At 39.7% G+C, this 16,248-nt stretch overlaps 1 protein-coding gene across 2 annotated transcripts in view; it reads left to right on the forward strand.

Annotated features, from left to right (window-relative positions):
• GAN (gigaxonin) overlaps positions 1-16,248 on the forward strand; it is a 44,302-nt gene that overhangs the window by 1,847 nt on the left and 26,207 nt on the right. For both annotated transcript variants that reach the window (XR_012630631.1, XM_074882193.1), the window contains exons 2-6: positions 11,973-12,087; positions 12,959-13,309; positions 13,755-13,972; positions 14,910-15,031; positions 15,518-15,630. Coding sequence is in view for 1 of the 2 variants with exons in the window: in XM_074882193.1 (XP_074738294.1) it covers positions 11,973-12,087; positions 12,959-13,309; positions 13,755-13,972; positions 14,910-15,031; positions 15,518-15,630 (919 nt within the window). In the remaining variant the exon portion in view is untranslated. The remainder of the gene's footprint in view (positions 1-11,972; positions 12,088-12,958; positions 13,310-13,754; positions 13,973-14,909; positions 15,032-15,517; positions 15,631-16,248) is intronic.

A 16,248-nucleotide genomic window follows, 5' to 3' on the forward strand; every position in this document is an offset into this window, starting at 1 on the left:
TTGATCCAATACTCTTCAAAACGCCTGAATGCTTTTTAGGTTGTTGGTCATCATATTTTAGATGACTGTATGCCATATCTGAAATTAGAGGTTCAAAAGAGTTGCCCTAGGTGGAAAGAGGTCATATTGGAAAAACTGCTGTTCTACTCTAACAGCAAGATGAATTTACAGGAAACTTTTTACTGTGAAAAAGACTTTAATTAAAAGATGTTGTAAATTATTCTGTGAAGAAGTACCTTTTTCACAGAATTTCATCTTTAGGTATTGCGTTTTGTTCATCTCTGAAAAATGTACTGGGGAAACATGAGTTAAGCGTGTGTGAGGAGCAAGAGTGCCAGGCATAACTGCATTAGCAACAAAACTTGTAGTCATTAGAGTTGTGGGTTGGTTTTTTTTTTAAAACTCAAAATTGTTCAGGTTCAAATCCCATGAAGGAACTCATTAACTATGTGTGAAAGTAGGTTAGGTTGTTGTTTTTTTTTTTTTTTCAAGCTTACTCATCTTTACTCCTCAGGCTTGCAAGATGTAAAGAACCAAAAATATATGTGCCTAGTTCCTGTATGGCACATTAAGAAATACATTTGTATTACCTGCCTTTGCAGGGGCTAATTTTTACCTGCTGCCTATGTCTCTTCTTTTTATCACTCCAGGATCTATCCCTTAGTCCACCTGGTCTTCCCATTGGGTAGAATTGGTCAGGTAGGTTGGCAGTGTTGGAGCATTATGTTTCCAGCCAAAAGCAATGTTTCAGTGACTTTTTTTTGAGATTAATTTTATCTCCAGCCTGTGCCTAGTCTATGCAAGTCCCATTTATTTTGAGAGTTGTTTTTTCAAATAAAATGATCGGTCTAGGTCTCTATATAAGGAGTTACTGCAAGAGACTCAAGAATTTTATGTCCTTGTATTTTAAGGGTAGATGATTCCAAAGCACGCTCTGATACCAGAGGCTGTTACACTCTCCAAATGCCAATTGATTTGGGTTGCTCTCATTTGAAAAATTCCAATATAAAGCTCAGAAAAATCCATTAACTAATTTCAGAAGTAAAACTTGGAAGAAAAATGAATGGGTACGTGAAACAGTAGTGAGGCAGTGGAAGTACGAGTTGGCGTGGTGTTTTCTGTGTCTGGCTGTGTCAGTGTGTATTGTGGCTGTGGGCAAGTCAGTGGGCGAGTTCAGAAGCTGTGTAGGGTTTGTATGAATGCTTCATTTAGGGTGTGAGTAGGAAAATAAGTAGGCATGGACTTTCTGAGGGGGTGGTTGGGTGTGAGCAGAGTCTGTGTGCTGAAGGATTTGTGCAGCCACAGAGAGGAGCGTTACCTGTTTTTTAGTTTTGCATGGAAGCTGTTTGGCTGACTGGTTATGAGTAGGACACTTGTAAATTATAGTGATGTGGCTTCCCTCTAGTTATTTGGCAACTGGATTATCCATGCAGTTCAAAAATGGCGGCTTCAGCACAAAGAGAACAAAAGACATGGAGGGGATGCAGAAACACGGGAAACTGTTACTGGTGTCGTGGGCCCCATCTGCCTTTCTTGTCCATAGGCTAGCTTCTGCAAGTACAGAAAAGAAATAGATGCCCATTTCATGAATAAACTTTCAGTTTGTGGGACCAGTAAGACTTTTAATTTTTGTGGTAGTTTGATTCTTGAGGTCTTGCCTCAATTGCTTAATGCCAAGTTGCTTATAGCTCTCTGAGGGCAGTGAGGTCTGGGGTGGTTGTGTGAATTCCTACAGAACTGCCTTATATGTACAGGTTTATCTAATCCCTCTGTGTGCCCCTGGAGCAAATCCTGTCATTTACAAAACACAGAAGTCTTCCTGCATATCTCCTACATCTTGTGGTATGTTCCCAGCCTGAGAAAAGGAGAATTCCTCAGGAAGAGACTGCCATAGGACAAAGTGTGGTTTGGCTCAAAGGGATGTTGCTGTGCATCCCAGAGAAGTTAAATTTGAGCCAGGTTAGTTCTTCATTTTCTCTTCCATAACAAATCAGCCAGAAGCCTGCCCTTTTTTTTTAGTACTTTTTGTCCTGGCAATTGCCCTAATGTAGATACAATTCTATTGCCCTGGTTTAATTTATGTAGTTTGTGAGCTCAGTGTAAATTATTGTGGCATAAGAGTACTTTACCAGAATAAACCATGCTCGCACTAGTGTGTTTGGTGTAAGTGTAGAATATATCTACAGACCTTTTATAGGATAGGTTTGGTCCAAGTATTCCTGGTATCCTCAGCGGTAGCAGCAGATATTCTCATCTGAACAGATCAGTCACTGTCTGGCATGAGTCGTTCCTGGCCAACTTGCAGCTCTTAATATTTTGCTACCTTACTGTCTGCTTGCGTGTATCACAGGGAACATGTGGGAGCTACCTTAACAAAGAGGATATTTAAGCTCAGATTCTTAGATGAACTTAATGTTACGCAGGGATTGTGCTGCTGTATTAGAAATTAAATTAAGACATGTTTGTGACCTCAACAAGTTTTGTCTTTGGTTTTCATGCATCTGTGTGAACAGATTACAGATGGGTATAGGTATTCTATACTGTTCCCCAGGGCTTTGCTAACTTAGCAGTGGACCAGTAACCATATTTGCATCTTTTTCCAGATAAACATAACTAAACAAAAATAAAAATGTAAAATTAAGTTCACATTATTTTCCTTTTACTTGTAAATAGCTGTTCTTCTTGTAAATGGATTTTGGTCAGAAATAACCTGACAGCATTTGTATCTTCTCACTTGTGCTGTTCAACCTTCTGACATCCCTAAAATGTTGCAGGCCTTGTAAGACCCCTGCACAGCCACAAAACCGTAACCTGTCTGCCAGTGCCAAAATAGACTTCCACAGAGATGTGGTGGAACGTGTTCCCCATCACTGAACTCCAGTCCTTTCCTCTGCGTGCTGGCACTTGGAGCATTTTGAGCTGTCATGAAACCATGAGAAGGCAGTCGTCTGAGACATTGTCCTTGTGTAAGTGTGTCTGTGAGCACCCCGAAGTGCTGATGTGAAAAGTGGGACGGTACATCTGTTCTGCAGTGCACTGGAAAGGTGCGACTTGGCAGTTTTTGTTAACACTTGTTAGACAATAAATACTGTAGAGCAAGGCAAGGTGGAAGCCAGCGCGTACCAGTAGCTTCTGCTGCTCGTTTCCTGATACCTGTTTGTTTTTCATGGACATTTATAGAGACCTTTTATAGTGTTTTAAAACTTTTTTCTAATTGGGACTAGTACTGGAGTCACAAATACAAACCACTGGTGAAGCTGGGAGGTATTTGGTTGTCAGGACCCCATGCTCTCAAGTTCTGGTTTAGCTGAATCGCATTGTGCTTGTGCTAGGGCTCGATGCCTCTTCTCTGGGTGTGCAGGGCAGCCTTGTGGTAACTGCTCTATCAAGGAGGGCTCTAAAACCATGTTGTCTTCGAGGTTTCTTATGAGAAGTTTGTTTCTGACAGTCTCCTGGGAACTTTACAGGCTGCCCTGGCAGTAGAAAGGCAGGAATAAATCATGTCAGAATTTGCTTCCAGACTTTTAAATCTATTTTTTAAATTAGGCATAGTTTCGTTTTTTAAAAAAGGAAACTAAAATGTCACTTGTGATGTTTTAGTGATAACTGAGTTGTAAAATCTCTGTAACTTTGAGAAGCAATAAATCAAAGTAGTTGCCTTGACCAGGAACTCTCTACCTGAGGTAGCTCAGGATAAGTGCCTAAATGTGTGTTATGTTTGCATAAGTAGCTGAGGGACAACAGTGATAAAGGTATGGTAAAAGCTTATGGTTTAAAAGGGATTTAAAAATCACTGTACCAGGCTTGAATGGGGAGTTGTTAATGATATTCCTGCTCCAACAAGCCCCTAAAGATGGCCTGAAGGGAGGAAGCAATAAGGCTCTTGCCCAGCTCAGAATAGTAAGAAAATACAGTTGGGTTGCTCCTACACGTCAGGCAAAGGGAGAACTGGAAATCGGAGCATCTTGTTTACACACGAGAACTTGAGATGAAGCTTCTTGTCCTTTTTTTGTATCTGAAGACACACAGTTCGTCTGTGTGCCTGATGCAAGAGGCGAGTTGGGGTGGAAGGAGGTGTGGCAGGATGGAGCTGCTTGGGATGTCTGGGTAATTTATACTCTGTAGGTTGCCTTTACACCTGCATTAATTGCCTTGTTTGGCAAAACTTCTATTATTAAAAGAATCTTTTTTATTAATAACTTTTCTTGCATGCCTTAAAATGTATTTTGTGGATGGAACAGGGCTGTTCTGAAAGTGCTCGTGTGTCTGGAGAAAGATCTGGAGTTGATGAGTTTGGACTTCTTGATTTGTGTTTTGGTTTTTGTATTATTTTTTCTTTGAACCTGTTTTGTTTGCATTGGTCTCAGCTGCGGTTACAAAAGGAACTTCTTCCTCGTGTAGACTGACATATATGAAAAGTAACAAATGGTCTTAAAGAATTTGTTTCTTCACTCTCTGTTCAGACTTCGTATTTCATATATTGTACAAAGCTTTCTCTCTGTCCTTGTACTGAGTACCAGTGTAGCACTACCTATACAGAGGGGTGTCTCCAGTCTTGTACTTGTCTCCTGTATTATATCTATATGACTGCTTCATATTTCCAGTAAAACAAACAAACAAAAAAAAAATCACTCTTATGGACAGCTCTGACATTGCTTGTTGGCTATCAAGGAAGTACGTTCTTAATACCACGTAGTTAGTGGCTGGTTTATGTCCTCAGGCTCATTGGTTTACATCTCCTGAACAACTCTAAACTGTATGGTACAGCTCTTGTTACTGTTTACAGACACAGTTAGTACTCCGAATTACACTCTTGGCTTTTCCTTCTTTTGATGGTGAAATCCATGCTCCTGGTTCCTTTTTCTTCTTGGCTGTGTCATCATTTTCTGTGATAATCTTGCAGATCTCTATTTTTGAGCTCCTGGCATGCCCCGAGTTCTGGTGCCTCCCTCAGTTGGATTCCCAAAGAAACAGTTGTTGCAACTTCCAGTTGTCCCACGATGCTACTCGTGCACTTGTAATTTTGCCCATTTGACTTCATACTTACCAGCAATTATGAAAATCTTGCTCCGACTCTGATGCTTATTTCTCCCATGTGCTATAAGGATAAGTGAAGTATAAAAACCTGATTAAACCAAGTTTTTTCAGCAGCTTCATTGGTGTTTTCCAAATATTGATTTTAGTAAGTCACAGGAATGTTTGGATTACTAGAGACATGCTACACAGCATTGCATTTCTTAAGTATATTTAATGGTAAGTTTAACAGCACAGGTACGGTACTGTGCTTGTTCCTTCTAAAAAAGCATTTTTAATAAACTTAAAAGCAGAGTTCATTTGCAAGAAGATGTATTTTCAAGTAAGATACGGTTCCTTTCCTGGTTTAAAACTATACCAGAAATGCCTTCCTTTGCTTTTCTGAGGAAGTCCTAGTTCCAAACTGCTACCTAATAGGTGTAACGCTGCTGTTCAGTAGAAAGCTAAATTTAACTGATGTGGACTGGAAATCTCATGTATCATCTACTTAGCGAGTGAATTTAAGTGTTGTGTAGCACAAAAGTGGCATAAATATGATACAGATTTACTTAAGGAGATGCTTTAATGGGTGTTCCATGCGAGTTAGTCTGCTGCCCGTAGAGGAACAGGGATTAGATTATTTTTTTTTCCCCCCACCTTTTAAAAACAAAGAAAAAAAAAAAACCCAAACCAAAACCACCTTTCTAAGTCCAATGGCAAGTACTTCTAATACAGGAATGTACATAATAGATCTGTGCTTCATGTGGGAAGAGCTGAACAGCCAACTGCTGACCCAGGTCTGCTGGGCTACACGCATTGATGAGGCTGAGCGGCGCTTCACGCTGTGTACGAGGTGTGTGGCATGAACCATTGGTGCCCAGCAGCCAGCTCATCCGCATTGCTTGTGTTTGAATTGTTTGTAAGCTCGGCTAGTACAGTTGATTGGTTGTTTTCCAAGTTGCCTAAAAAATAGCCCAAGTAAAATGAAATGGCAGGTACTTACTGTTGCTGAGAAGCTCCAAGGGTCCATTCTTAGGGACTGTGTCAAGTGTGTGTTCTGTCTACTTAGGGCTAACTCCCATGTTTAGGCAAGAGATGTTGGTTGAGGGTAGATTTCCAATTCAGATTACAATCTAGCTCTGGATGAGCTCAGTGTAGTCAGAGTAACTTCAGATTTTCAGGGTAAACAAGCTTTTCATTGAGCAAAGCCCATGAGCCCTGTACATGTCCCCTGTGCTGCTGCTGAAGGAATTGCTTTGTTCTCTTTCTTGTGTGTGTGGGCAAAGCCTTATGTTTTTGCCTCACTTAATTTTTTCATTTGTTGGAAAGTTTATTCCTAGCTATTTCTCCTAAACCAAGCAAAGCAACTTCTGCAGGTTTTTGTGTTGAGCTGTTAGGTGGACTACTTTGCCTTGAGACCTGAAGTTGCAGTTACAGATAATCTTAAGAAGAGAGACATACAAGAGGCATAGCCAAAATCCTCTGAGAGCTGGCACCCTTTGCAGGGTGTGGTGAAGACTGTCTTTTATGTGTGGTGCTAAAGGCCAGGGTGCGACCTCAAAGAAAACCTTCTGATTTGGTTGTAAAATATCTTTTTGGAGGATGGCAGTGGGTGGAGTGAACTGCTGCATCATGTTTTTGTCTGACCTGTTTAATAATGTGATTATTAAGGTTTTTTGCACGCAGAAAGACCAGCTTTCATGGGAGAAAATGTTGCAGGGATAAAAGCAGACAAATGAAAACACTTCACCATTAAAATGGTCAATCCTAAGTAGGACTTAATTAGATTTAACATGGAAAGCTTGTACTTGAAAGACTTAAACCTACATAAGGAAGCCCAGATCAGGAGGAGACTAAATTGACCTTATGTTTGCATCAGAAGCAGAATTTTTAAAGTTTTCTCCTTACTGATGCAAAATCTCTAAGTACTTATGTCATTTTTGAGACTGAGTCATCCTTGTGAGCGTATTTTGGGTTTGGTGCATGTCTTTGCTGGAAACATTTATTGGAGGTGTAACCTCATTTTAAAATGCTAATGCTCTCTGGAGAAGGCCAAAAGACTGGTGCAGGTAAAGGATATATCATCAAAACCCTTATTACTCTCTGCTTTGGAAGGATGGCTTTGCTACTCTAATACTAATGTTTGCTAGTGTGGCAATATTGGCAAAGCTTGTGTAGACTAGCCCTTATGGTTAATCTGGAGCAAAATCATTAATCTAAGGACAGCTTGTTTCAAAAAGACAAGTGTTTCCCTCTTGTCTCCTGCAGTTTGGTTCCTTACACCCTGCTACAGCTGTGTAAGTAGGTCAGCAGACTCTGTTGTTTGCAGTGGGATGACGTGAGAGCAGGTAAAAGTTTTTTGTGTTGCAAAGCATCAAAAACAAAAGCTGTCTTTTGTTTCCCAGATTCTTTTGACTGCTGTTCACTGTAAATATAAACCTGCTTGAGGTGAATGTGGTCTAGAGTATTCTCATTTAAAAAGGTGCAGTCTTTGCAAACAGATGTTTTCTTCACCTGTTTAGGTACCAATATACCAGCACTCTAAGGATTAAAGCATTCCAAGAGTTGTAGTGTTCTCTTTATAACTTGTGTCACTGCTGTAGAAACACATCAGTTATTTTTTCATAACAGTTTACAAATAAGGCAGAGGTTTTAAAGATAAAAATATTCCCTCAGAATTATGTCTGACTCAGGAAAGTAAGTGCTGGCGGTGGCAGCTGAATTACTTGTTTTGGTTTTTGTTTTGTTTATTGTTTTGGTGGGTTGGGTTTTTAAAAATTATTCCCCCTCCTGTAAACTGTCCACTGTAAAAGGTAGGAAAAGAAGTTTTCAAATATGGACCCTTTCTTAATGTGCTTCTCCTGCAATTTAACTGTCTCACAGCAGTGCTCTCACAGGGACTCGGCTGTAATGTTGGAAGTATGACTGTGTTTGTTTTGCTCTTTTAAAATGAGAGGCAAGTTGGAAGATCCATCTTAAATTTGACAAGAACCGTGGACAGTCTTAAATGTATCCCTTGGTTTGGTTTTGGTGGGGTTTTTTTATTATTATTTGAATCTGTTTTATGCCATGAAATGTGAATTGTAACTCCTAGCAATATTAACATTTGTTCTTAAGCCTTTGTTTACATTTTAATGATTTATCTTGCTTATATTGTTGCTTACATACACAGAAGAGGTATCGAAATTTTTTTCCTCATTCTGCCTTATGTAGTGTCATTTGAGATGACTCATTAGGATTATATTCCTTAAGTGATGTGGAAGAGCAGATTCTAAATTTGTCACACAGACCCACAACATCAAAACACAACATAAACCCCAATCTTACGGCACTTGCTCAAGGTGTAGTATGTGCCAAGCAGTTTTCCTGACCAGGCCCAAGAGGTTGGAGTGGATGTTATGCATTTACAGAACACTATTTATGTTACTGGCAGCAATTTCAACTTGCAGTGATGATCATCTTAATTAAAAAATGGAAAAAGTTGTTTTAAAACATGTCTGGAGTCAAGCTGCTCAAAATTAAATTACTTGCAGGATGAAGTTGCCTTGTTTTGTTTCCCCCAGCTCTGTGTGTGTCTCAGCTGTGCTCTACTCCCAGCTAATGGATTTGCTGGTTTGCTCGGGGCGGGGGGGGGGAGTTGTTTCCTTCTAAATCTTGATGTTCTGGTCTTTCATCTGAATTAAGGAAGACTGAAGCAGCCTTTTCTGCCATGGTTTGACAGCTTAGAGTGCTTTTAAAGTAATTAGAAATGTCCAGAGTAGGAATATCTCACATGGATGTGTTAGAAGCAGCAGTGCTGCAGCTGGGCACATCTCTGCACCTTGGATTGCTGATTGCCACTTCCAGCTTTCAGCCACACAAATCATGGGCTGAATAAATCACCATGGGGAAGGGCATGGTGGAAAGCATCCTTCTTGCTGGGATACTGATAGATTGGAAAACCGCTGCTTAAGCATAGCTAGAAACTTTTTTTCTGAAGTGAAATTTGATAGAGGACCAGGGTTAAATGTTTCACTACATGCTGTCCGCTCTGTCTTTCTGAACTGGGAACAAATGTGTTTTGAAACTTTCTCGTTCTGTCTGTTGTGTGTGTTACGACAAGGACGCCTAGACCTCTGTTAGCTAGCCAGGTGTGGGTGCAAGTGATGCAAGAGGAGGCATGGCTCCTTGCCCTCCGCTTAGATACCTCCTCCTTTTTATCTCCTCTGTCAGCTTTCTTTCCACATTAGGCTCACAGTTTTCTATCTTAAACTTTTCCAGCCCCAAACCTGGTTATAATATGTCCTTGCACCAATTTTTCATCCCCTCTTCCCACCAGCCAGTAGCTGTCCTGCAGTGCTTGACGTGAGCGACAAGGAGTAACTCCAGCTGCCCTTTGGGAATGGTTCTCGTGTCATAGCTCAGAAATGTTTGTACCAAAATAAATAACCTAGTATATTAACTGACAAGTTAAAGTTGTGTTACAGATGGGTGCTTCTCAGGACAGATTGTAGGAACAAAGCTTAGTCTGAACTGGGATGCGTTTACATAATGTGAATGTTTGCCTACATAGGAGTATCTGTAACTTTGAAATCAGTCAATTTGTTCTTAAGGTTATCTTTCTGCTTTGAGTTTGTGTTTTGGGCTTGCATCAGTGGCTGGTTTGTTTCAGGTTAACAAGTGTTGATGCCTGAAAAAAATACACAGCAATTAGAACATCTAGCCTGATAAGACTCAAAACCTCTGAACAACACTGTCTTGTTACCAGGAGGTGTCAGAGTAAAGTCCGTGCAGTGAGGTGATTTAGCTTGGGTGTGTACGGGTGATGCTAAGATGAAAGTTAGTGATAAATAGCACTAGTCCTTTCCCTAATCTCCCCATTAGTGCTGGCATGCAATGTGTTTATTATATACCTTGCATATAAGCCCAACAGTGTGTAGGACTACCCAGGTTCTGTGTAGATACTGCTGTGTATCTGACCATGCCAGCTACTACTCATAGGTACTTGATGGGTGTGTGATCCAGATACCATCTGACTCTTTTCTGGTGAAGGAAGCCAGATGCCTCAAACTTTGATACATTTTATGTTAAAGGTAAAAGAAAACAGAGTTTCATCCCAGGAAACAAGATGTACCTTTCATTACAAATCAAGAATCCCAAAACTTGAATGTAGTCGGCATAATTAAAATTGAGGTAGTTTGAATAGATTTGAAAGTGCATATAAAGAAGCCTTGGCACTGTGTTAGAGTTGAAAATACATGTTACTCTGTGTGTATGTGCTCTTTCATTCGTTTGGAGCTCATAAGCATGAAAAATGCATGTTCCACGTGGGCAAGGATGGTGCGAGTTGAGATACGTGTTATACGATGTCACTGGAGATGTCAGCTGAAAACTTCTAAACTGAATATACAAGTTGCAAATCAATGTCTGCTCTTGCAGCATGCACTTTATGGAAGTCACATGCGAAACAGGCTTAATTTTTCTAATCTCTTTCCAAGTGTTAGGAAATAAACAATTTCCTAATCCATATTACATTGTTGTTACTTGTATCATAACTTGTGCTAGGTGCTGTACAAACAGAGAGGGGAGCAGCTTAGCTTCTGACCTCTCACAGCCCTATGTTTGCACCAGAGCAGTGGTATCTCCCAGGGTGTTCTGCTCGCTGGCAATGGGCCTCTTGCAGAGTAGAGAAGCGATGTGAAAACAAGACCACAAATACGAGTAACTTCAGGGCTAAAATTACCATCCTTATTCACACTTCAAAATAGCTCCATATAGACTAGGGTTTTATTTGATGAGAGTTATACCTCATTTTGTGAGAAACTAATTTATTCCGATATGACTAAGTGAAGCAGAATCTGCCCTTAGCCAAGTCCTATTTATGTATTTACTTAGTGTGAGCGTGGATAGCGGAAGACTGCAACAAGCTGGACACTCTGAGCTTAGCAAAGCCACAGCTTTTCACATTAAGAAACTAATTCTAAGAATATATTCGAATGAATATAAAACTGGTTTTAAGGCTTTAATTTTAATGTGCTGTGATATAGATGTAGACATATATATACACACAGAGGTAGTGAAACAAGTTTTCTGATCTTTCTATAATATATTCTTCATTGCCTAAAGCATGGAAAAAAAGATGTTCAAAATGATCTTTTGTTACCTCTTGTGGCTGTTTTCACTAGACTGATGGACACTGCTCCCTTTTGAAGACTTATAGTTGTCTTTCCTGGAAAAAGCGTTTGCACTAACTGATGATGGAAAGCAAAGCTGTCTGCTGTATTATTATTATGATTTTCTCATCTTTTCCCCCAGTCCCTCCCCATTCTATTCAAAGGCACATCAAACTGTTCTTGGTATTTTTACAGAAATTGCTCATAAGTGAAGCATCCACTGATGTAGATGAATATTTAGAGCATGGCTGAGCAGCGCATGGGCTGTTTCATACAATTGTGAGCGCACAGTTCAGTTACAGCCAGGCACAGCATTAGGCTGATGACATAAACTACACAGAATGGTAATGCAGTCCGAATATTTGTGCTGGCAGTGTATATTCTGATCACATCTGCTCACTAATTTTTTCTTGGTAAAGTGCTTTGGTTTTGATTTTTTTTTTCCCACCTTTATCGAAGCAAATTCTTAAGTTTCATCTGTCAGCAGAGCTGCTCTTCCTTTGATGTTGAGTGAAGTTTTTGAATGTAAGTGAGCTGTGAAAAAATTACTTTGGCTCTTTGATGCCATGGGTAGTTTGCAAGACTTAATGTATTTGTTCAGTTTGGATATGTGATGAGCAGTATTAGAGACCATGCAAGCATCCTTTTCATGCTAATTCAAGAAAGACAATTTTCAAATCATATTGTAAGAGTTTAACATCTCTGTTAGAGCTAAAGTGATCCATAGCTAGCACTTCTTTCTTCAGGAAACTGAGAGCTAGCAATGCCCAGGTCGTGAGCTTTTTTTTTTCTTTTCTCCTCTCTTAGAACAAAACTGAATTATAATCCTCCGAAGGATGATGGCTCAACATACAAGATTGAACTTGAAGGGATATCTGTTGATATCATGAAAGAGATACTAGATTACATCTTCAGTGGGCAGGTATGGTATTAAAAAAAAATAGATGGAAATTGAATTATTTGCCAAAATAACCTGGGTTTTGACAGTGTTATCCTGAAAGATAAACTTATAAAGGTTTAAAGCTTTGTCATAGAACTTCCACAAAGTGTTCTATCATGCTGGCGCTGTGCATGTGAAGTAGAGGTAGTAGGCTCTTCAGGAGTTGTCTCTGCTCTTCTCATGCCGTGGGGAAAGACTCTAAAAAGAGTCATGTCAAATGCTTTTATTAAAATTTGTGGCTACCTTCAGTAACCTGCTTTAAAACATGCAGTCTTTGACAGCTGTAAAAGAGAACTGGATTGATAGCAGTAGAGATTGAGACCCCATCACTGAACATAACAGTACATCAGGCATCCTCCCTTACTGACCCTCATGCCCACCTCTCCGGCCCCTTGTTGCTGACAGCACGCCCCTTCAGATCTTTGGGCCAGTAGCCTGAGCAGAAATTCAAGTTGGTGTGTCCAGTTTATTCAGAACGAGATGGAGATCGCTGAACGAGTTTAACTTTCAGCAGAAAACCAAAAAGCGGATGTGGCTTGAAATTCTCTTCTGGACATGCATTTAAAAAAAATATTTATTAATTGCAGCAAAATTCATTTTAGGTTCTCAGACTAGATGAGCAATTTCATGGTTCCTTCAGGCACAAAATTTTGCTTGATGCCTTCTGTCAAGCAAATGCCTTTCCATCCCTGTGTTAATTTATAAGCGGGTAGTAGTCATATCAATTTTGTGTAATTCTTACACTGTCATTAATGCTCCATTTTTCAGCCACTGAGAATGAGTGTAATGAATGCGGACATGTCATGAAACAAATGAGTGGTAGTAGCTATAACTTCTAAATTAATTCTTGCAGATCAGGCTAAATGAAGAAACTATCCAAGATGTGGTACAGGCAGCTGATCTCCTGCTGCTTACAGACTTAAAAACTCTCTGCTGTGAGTTTTTAGAAGGTTGCATAGCTGCTGAGAACTGTATTGGTATTCGGGACTTTGCACTGCACTATTGTTTGCATCATGTTCACTACCTTGCCTCAGAGTATCTGGAAACTCACTTTCGAGATGTCAGCAGCACAGAGGAATTCTTGGAACTGACTCCTCAAAAACTGAAAGAAGTGCTGTCAATGGAAAAGCTCAATGTTGGAAACGAAAGATACGTCTTTGAAGCAGTGATTAGGTGGATTTCTCATGATTCAGAATCGAGAAAGGTCAGGACATCAAAATGTTTATATTTTGAATGGGATCCAAACCAGTGTGTTTATTCGAATTGGTGGGAGCTTAAAATAGATACATTTCTTTCAGGGCTAATCTTGCATTTATAGAATTAGTTGAAATTTGCCTGAAGTGCTGTCAGCAGTGATGTATTGATGGTATATCATCTGCTCTCTCTATTATTTAATAGGCATTAAGGGAGGAGTGTACCTTTTTGGCATTTGATGCTATAATGTTGTTGTAGAGAGAAAGCAAGCAGCACATTTCTAGTGAAACTTTGAAGACCTGATGCATTTTCTTCTTGTAGATACTGTTACTACTTCCAAATACCAAAAATACTCTTTTAAGTTTTTGATAAATACAGAAGCATCTGTCATACAAGTGCCTTACTGCTGTTCTATAAAGTTTGGGGGATTTTCAGGCGTTTATCTCTTCCTATAGGTTCACATGAAGGATGTCATGTCAGCAGTGTGGGTTTCGGGCTTAGATGCAGCGTATTTACGTGAGCAGATGATGAGCGAACCGCTGGTACGGGAGATCGTCAAAGAATGCAACAATATTCCCCTCACGCCGCCGCAGCAGGGAGAGGCGATGCTGGCCTCCTTCAAGCCCCGGGGTTACTCGGAGTGTATAGTGACTGTTGGTGGAGAAGAACGAGTGTAAGTATGAAGTGGCAGTGCAGGTTGTCACAGTTAGTAAAATACAAGGGTCTAGCACGCATGGCACATCTGAAAACACAGCATGCAGAGAATATGTGCACCTAATGGGCTTATTACTCTTTCATTTGGGTTTGTTTTTAAGTTGGTCAGGCACACCTAAAATACCTTTGTGAATGATTCAGCAAGAAATAGTTATTTTGTGATAATTTTCTGACATTCAACATGTAGTCGACTGAGTAGGATGTGTTGTTTGTTCAGTAAGCGTTGGCTGGGGTTTTTTTGTTGGGTGTTTTTTTTTTTAACTGAATAGATGTTACTCAAAATAAGCACAGAATGTTGGAGAAATCGAAAAAGCATCTATAATAAATCTTAAAAATAATGAATGCATGCTTTAACGGTTTTGTTTATAATGGCTGTGATTCCAAAAAAAAAAAAGTCGTTATTGATGCATCTGGGATGCCACGTGAAAATTCCTGTTCCCCACAATAGTCCCTTTCTTTTCTGGACTATTCCCTGCAGTAGAGGGGAGGGTTTTGTCCTTTTTAAATAAGTTTAGCACTTAGATGTTTGCTCTTTATAGAAGTGTAATAAAATACTCAACATTTGGCACCTCAGTTTGTGGACTGCTTGTATTGCTTTACTCAGACATTACTAATAACTCCCTATCAGTTCTTTTTAGTTTGTTCAAAGTTCCTTCATAAAAAATGTTACAGGCAGATACAGTATGAATGAAGTGCACCTGCTTTTTATGTCTCCAGGCTGTACAAAACTCAGTTTACACACATTTGGTTTGGGGGTTTTCTCCTTACCAGGATATTTGTGAATACACATTAAAACATGAACAAGCAAACTTCAGACACAAGTTGTTAACAGTGAACTCGTAAAACTCTGTCTTGTCTTTCTGTTTTTGTTTGTTCCCTCCCCACCCTGTGTTCAGATCACGGAAACCAACCTCAGTGATGCGGTGTATGTGTCCTCTTTATGATCCCAATAGACAGCTCTGGATTGAACTTGCTCCTATGAGTATTCCAAGGATCAATCATGGAGTATTGTCAGCAGGTAAAGGGGAACTTTGTATTTGTAAAGTCAATATTATGAAAACTTACCAGTGCCTCAAAATCTGAGATACAGCTTATAATAATATTTTTTTCTTTAAGACTGACTGCACTGGGGTTATTCCATGCTTCCCCTTTGTCTGCCCAAAACATAACTTGATTCTGTGAAAATCCCTGTCATCTGATTGTCTTAAAATCACTATTCCCACAACAGTTTGTGGGAATCTGCTACATCTGTCTCTCTAGGAGTATTTAATGTTTGAAGTAAATTCTAGTTGCTGCATCACTGAATATATTGAAAAGTGTCTGCAGGGGTAGACTTGAGTCTAGATATAAGTATGTGCTTTACCTTTTCCAGTCCAGAGTTTGACCTGTGACTGGTCTGAACCTCATTGTGAATTCCAGGATACAGCTCACTGGTCACATTGTCTTGCTCAGTGTACGGGCATGAGACCTGTTTTTAAGACCATGTTACCCTTTTGTTTTACAGAAGGATTTTTATTTGTGCTTGGTGGTCAGGATGAAAACAAGGGAACACTAAGCTCTGGAGAGAAGTATGATCCAGATACCAATTCATGGAGTTCCTTACCACCAATGAATGAGGCAAGACCACTGTCTAATTGTTGGGATTTAAGTTTTTACTTTGGCAAAATGTTCCTTTTCTGCAAAATTTTTTTTGACTCTCCAGTCACTTGCATCTTACACATTCAAAATCGTGCTACAGACTGACTCTTGTTTATATCCCGTTGTTATACTTGTGGTCCAATACTGACTGCAGGGTCTGGAAAAACTAAACAATTACTGAAGAGCTAGCTGTAAAGATGAACTACAAAATTTCAGGAATTTCATAGTGAATCAGTCATATAGTATACTTAACATTCTGTGTATACTGACCTTCTAAACCAAGAGAACTCCTTAAGTGGACAAAGGGATCGGACTGCGCAGAAAAGATGGGCAGAGGACTGGCCAACATAGAGAACTTGGCTTGCACAGACATATTTAGGTTTGGTTTGAGTTAATGCTTCCTCCTTCATATTTGCATCATCAAAAAGTAACAATTTATTACCTGTAAACATATATCCTTAATACACCCATGTTTTTATCTTCTTAAATCAGCATAGGGTGTTTATTAAGAAATTGTTCTTTGCCACAGAATTTTCCTCATTACAGACTCTGGTTGGCAAAGGCCTGTAGTTTTGGCCACGTTTGTATTTATGATGC

The sequence above is a fragment of the Strix uralensis genome, chromosome 12 (assembly GCF_047716275.1).
Source record: "Strix uralensis isolate ZFMK-TIS-50842 chromosome 12, bStrUra1, whole genome shotgun sequence".
In the NCBI taxonomy this organism is placed as follows: domain Eukaryota; kingdom Metazoa; phylum Chordata; class Aves; order Strigiformes; family Strigidae; genus Strix; species Strix uralensis.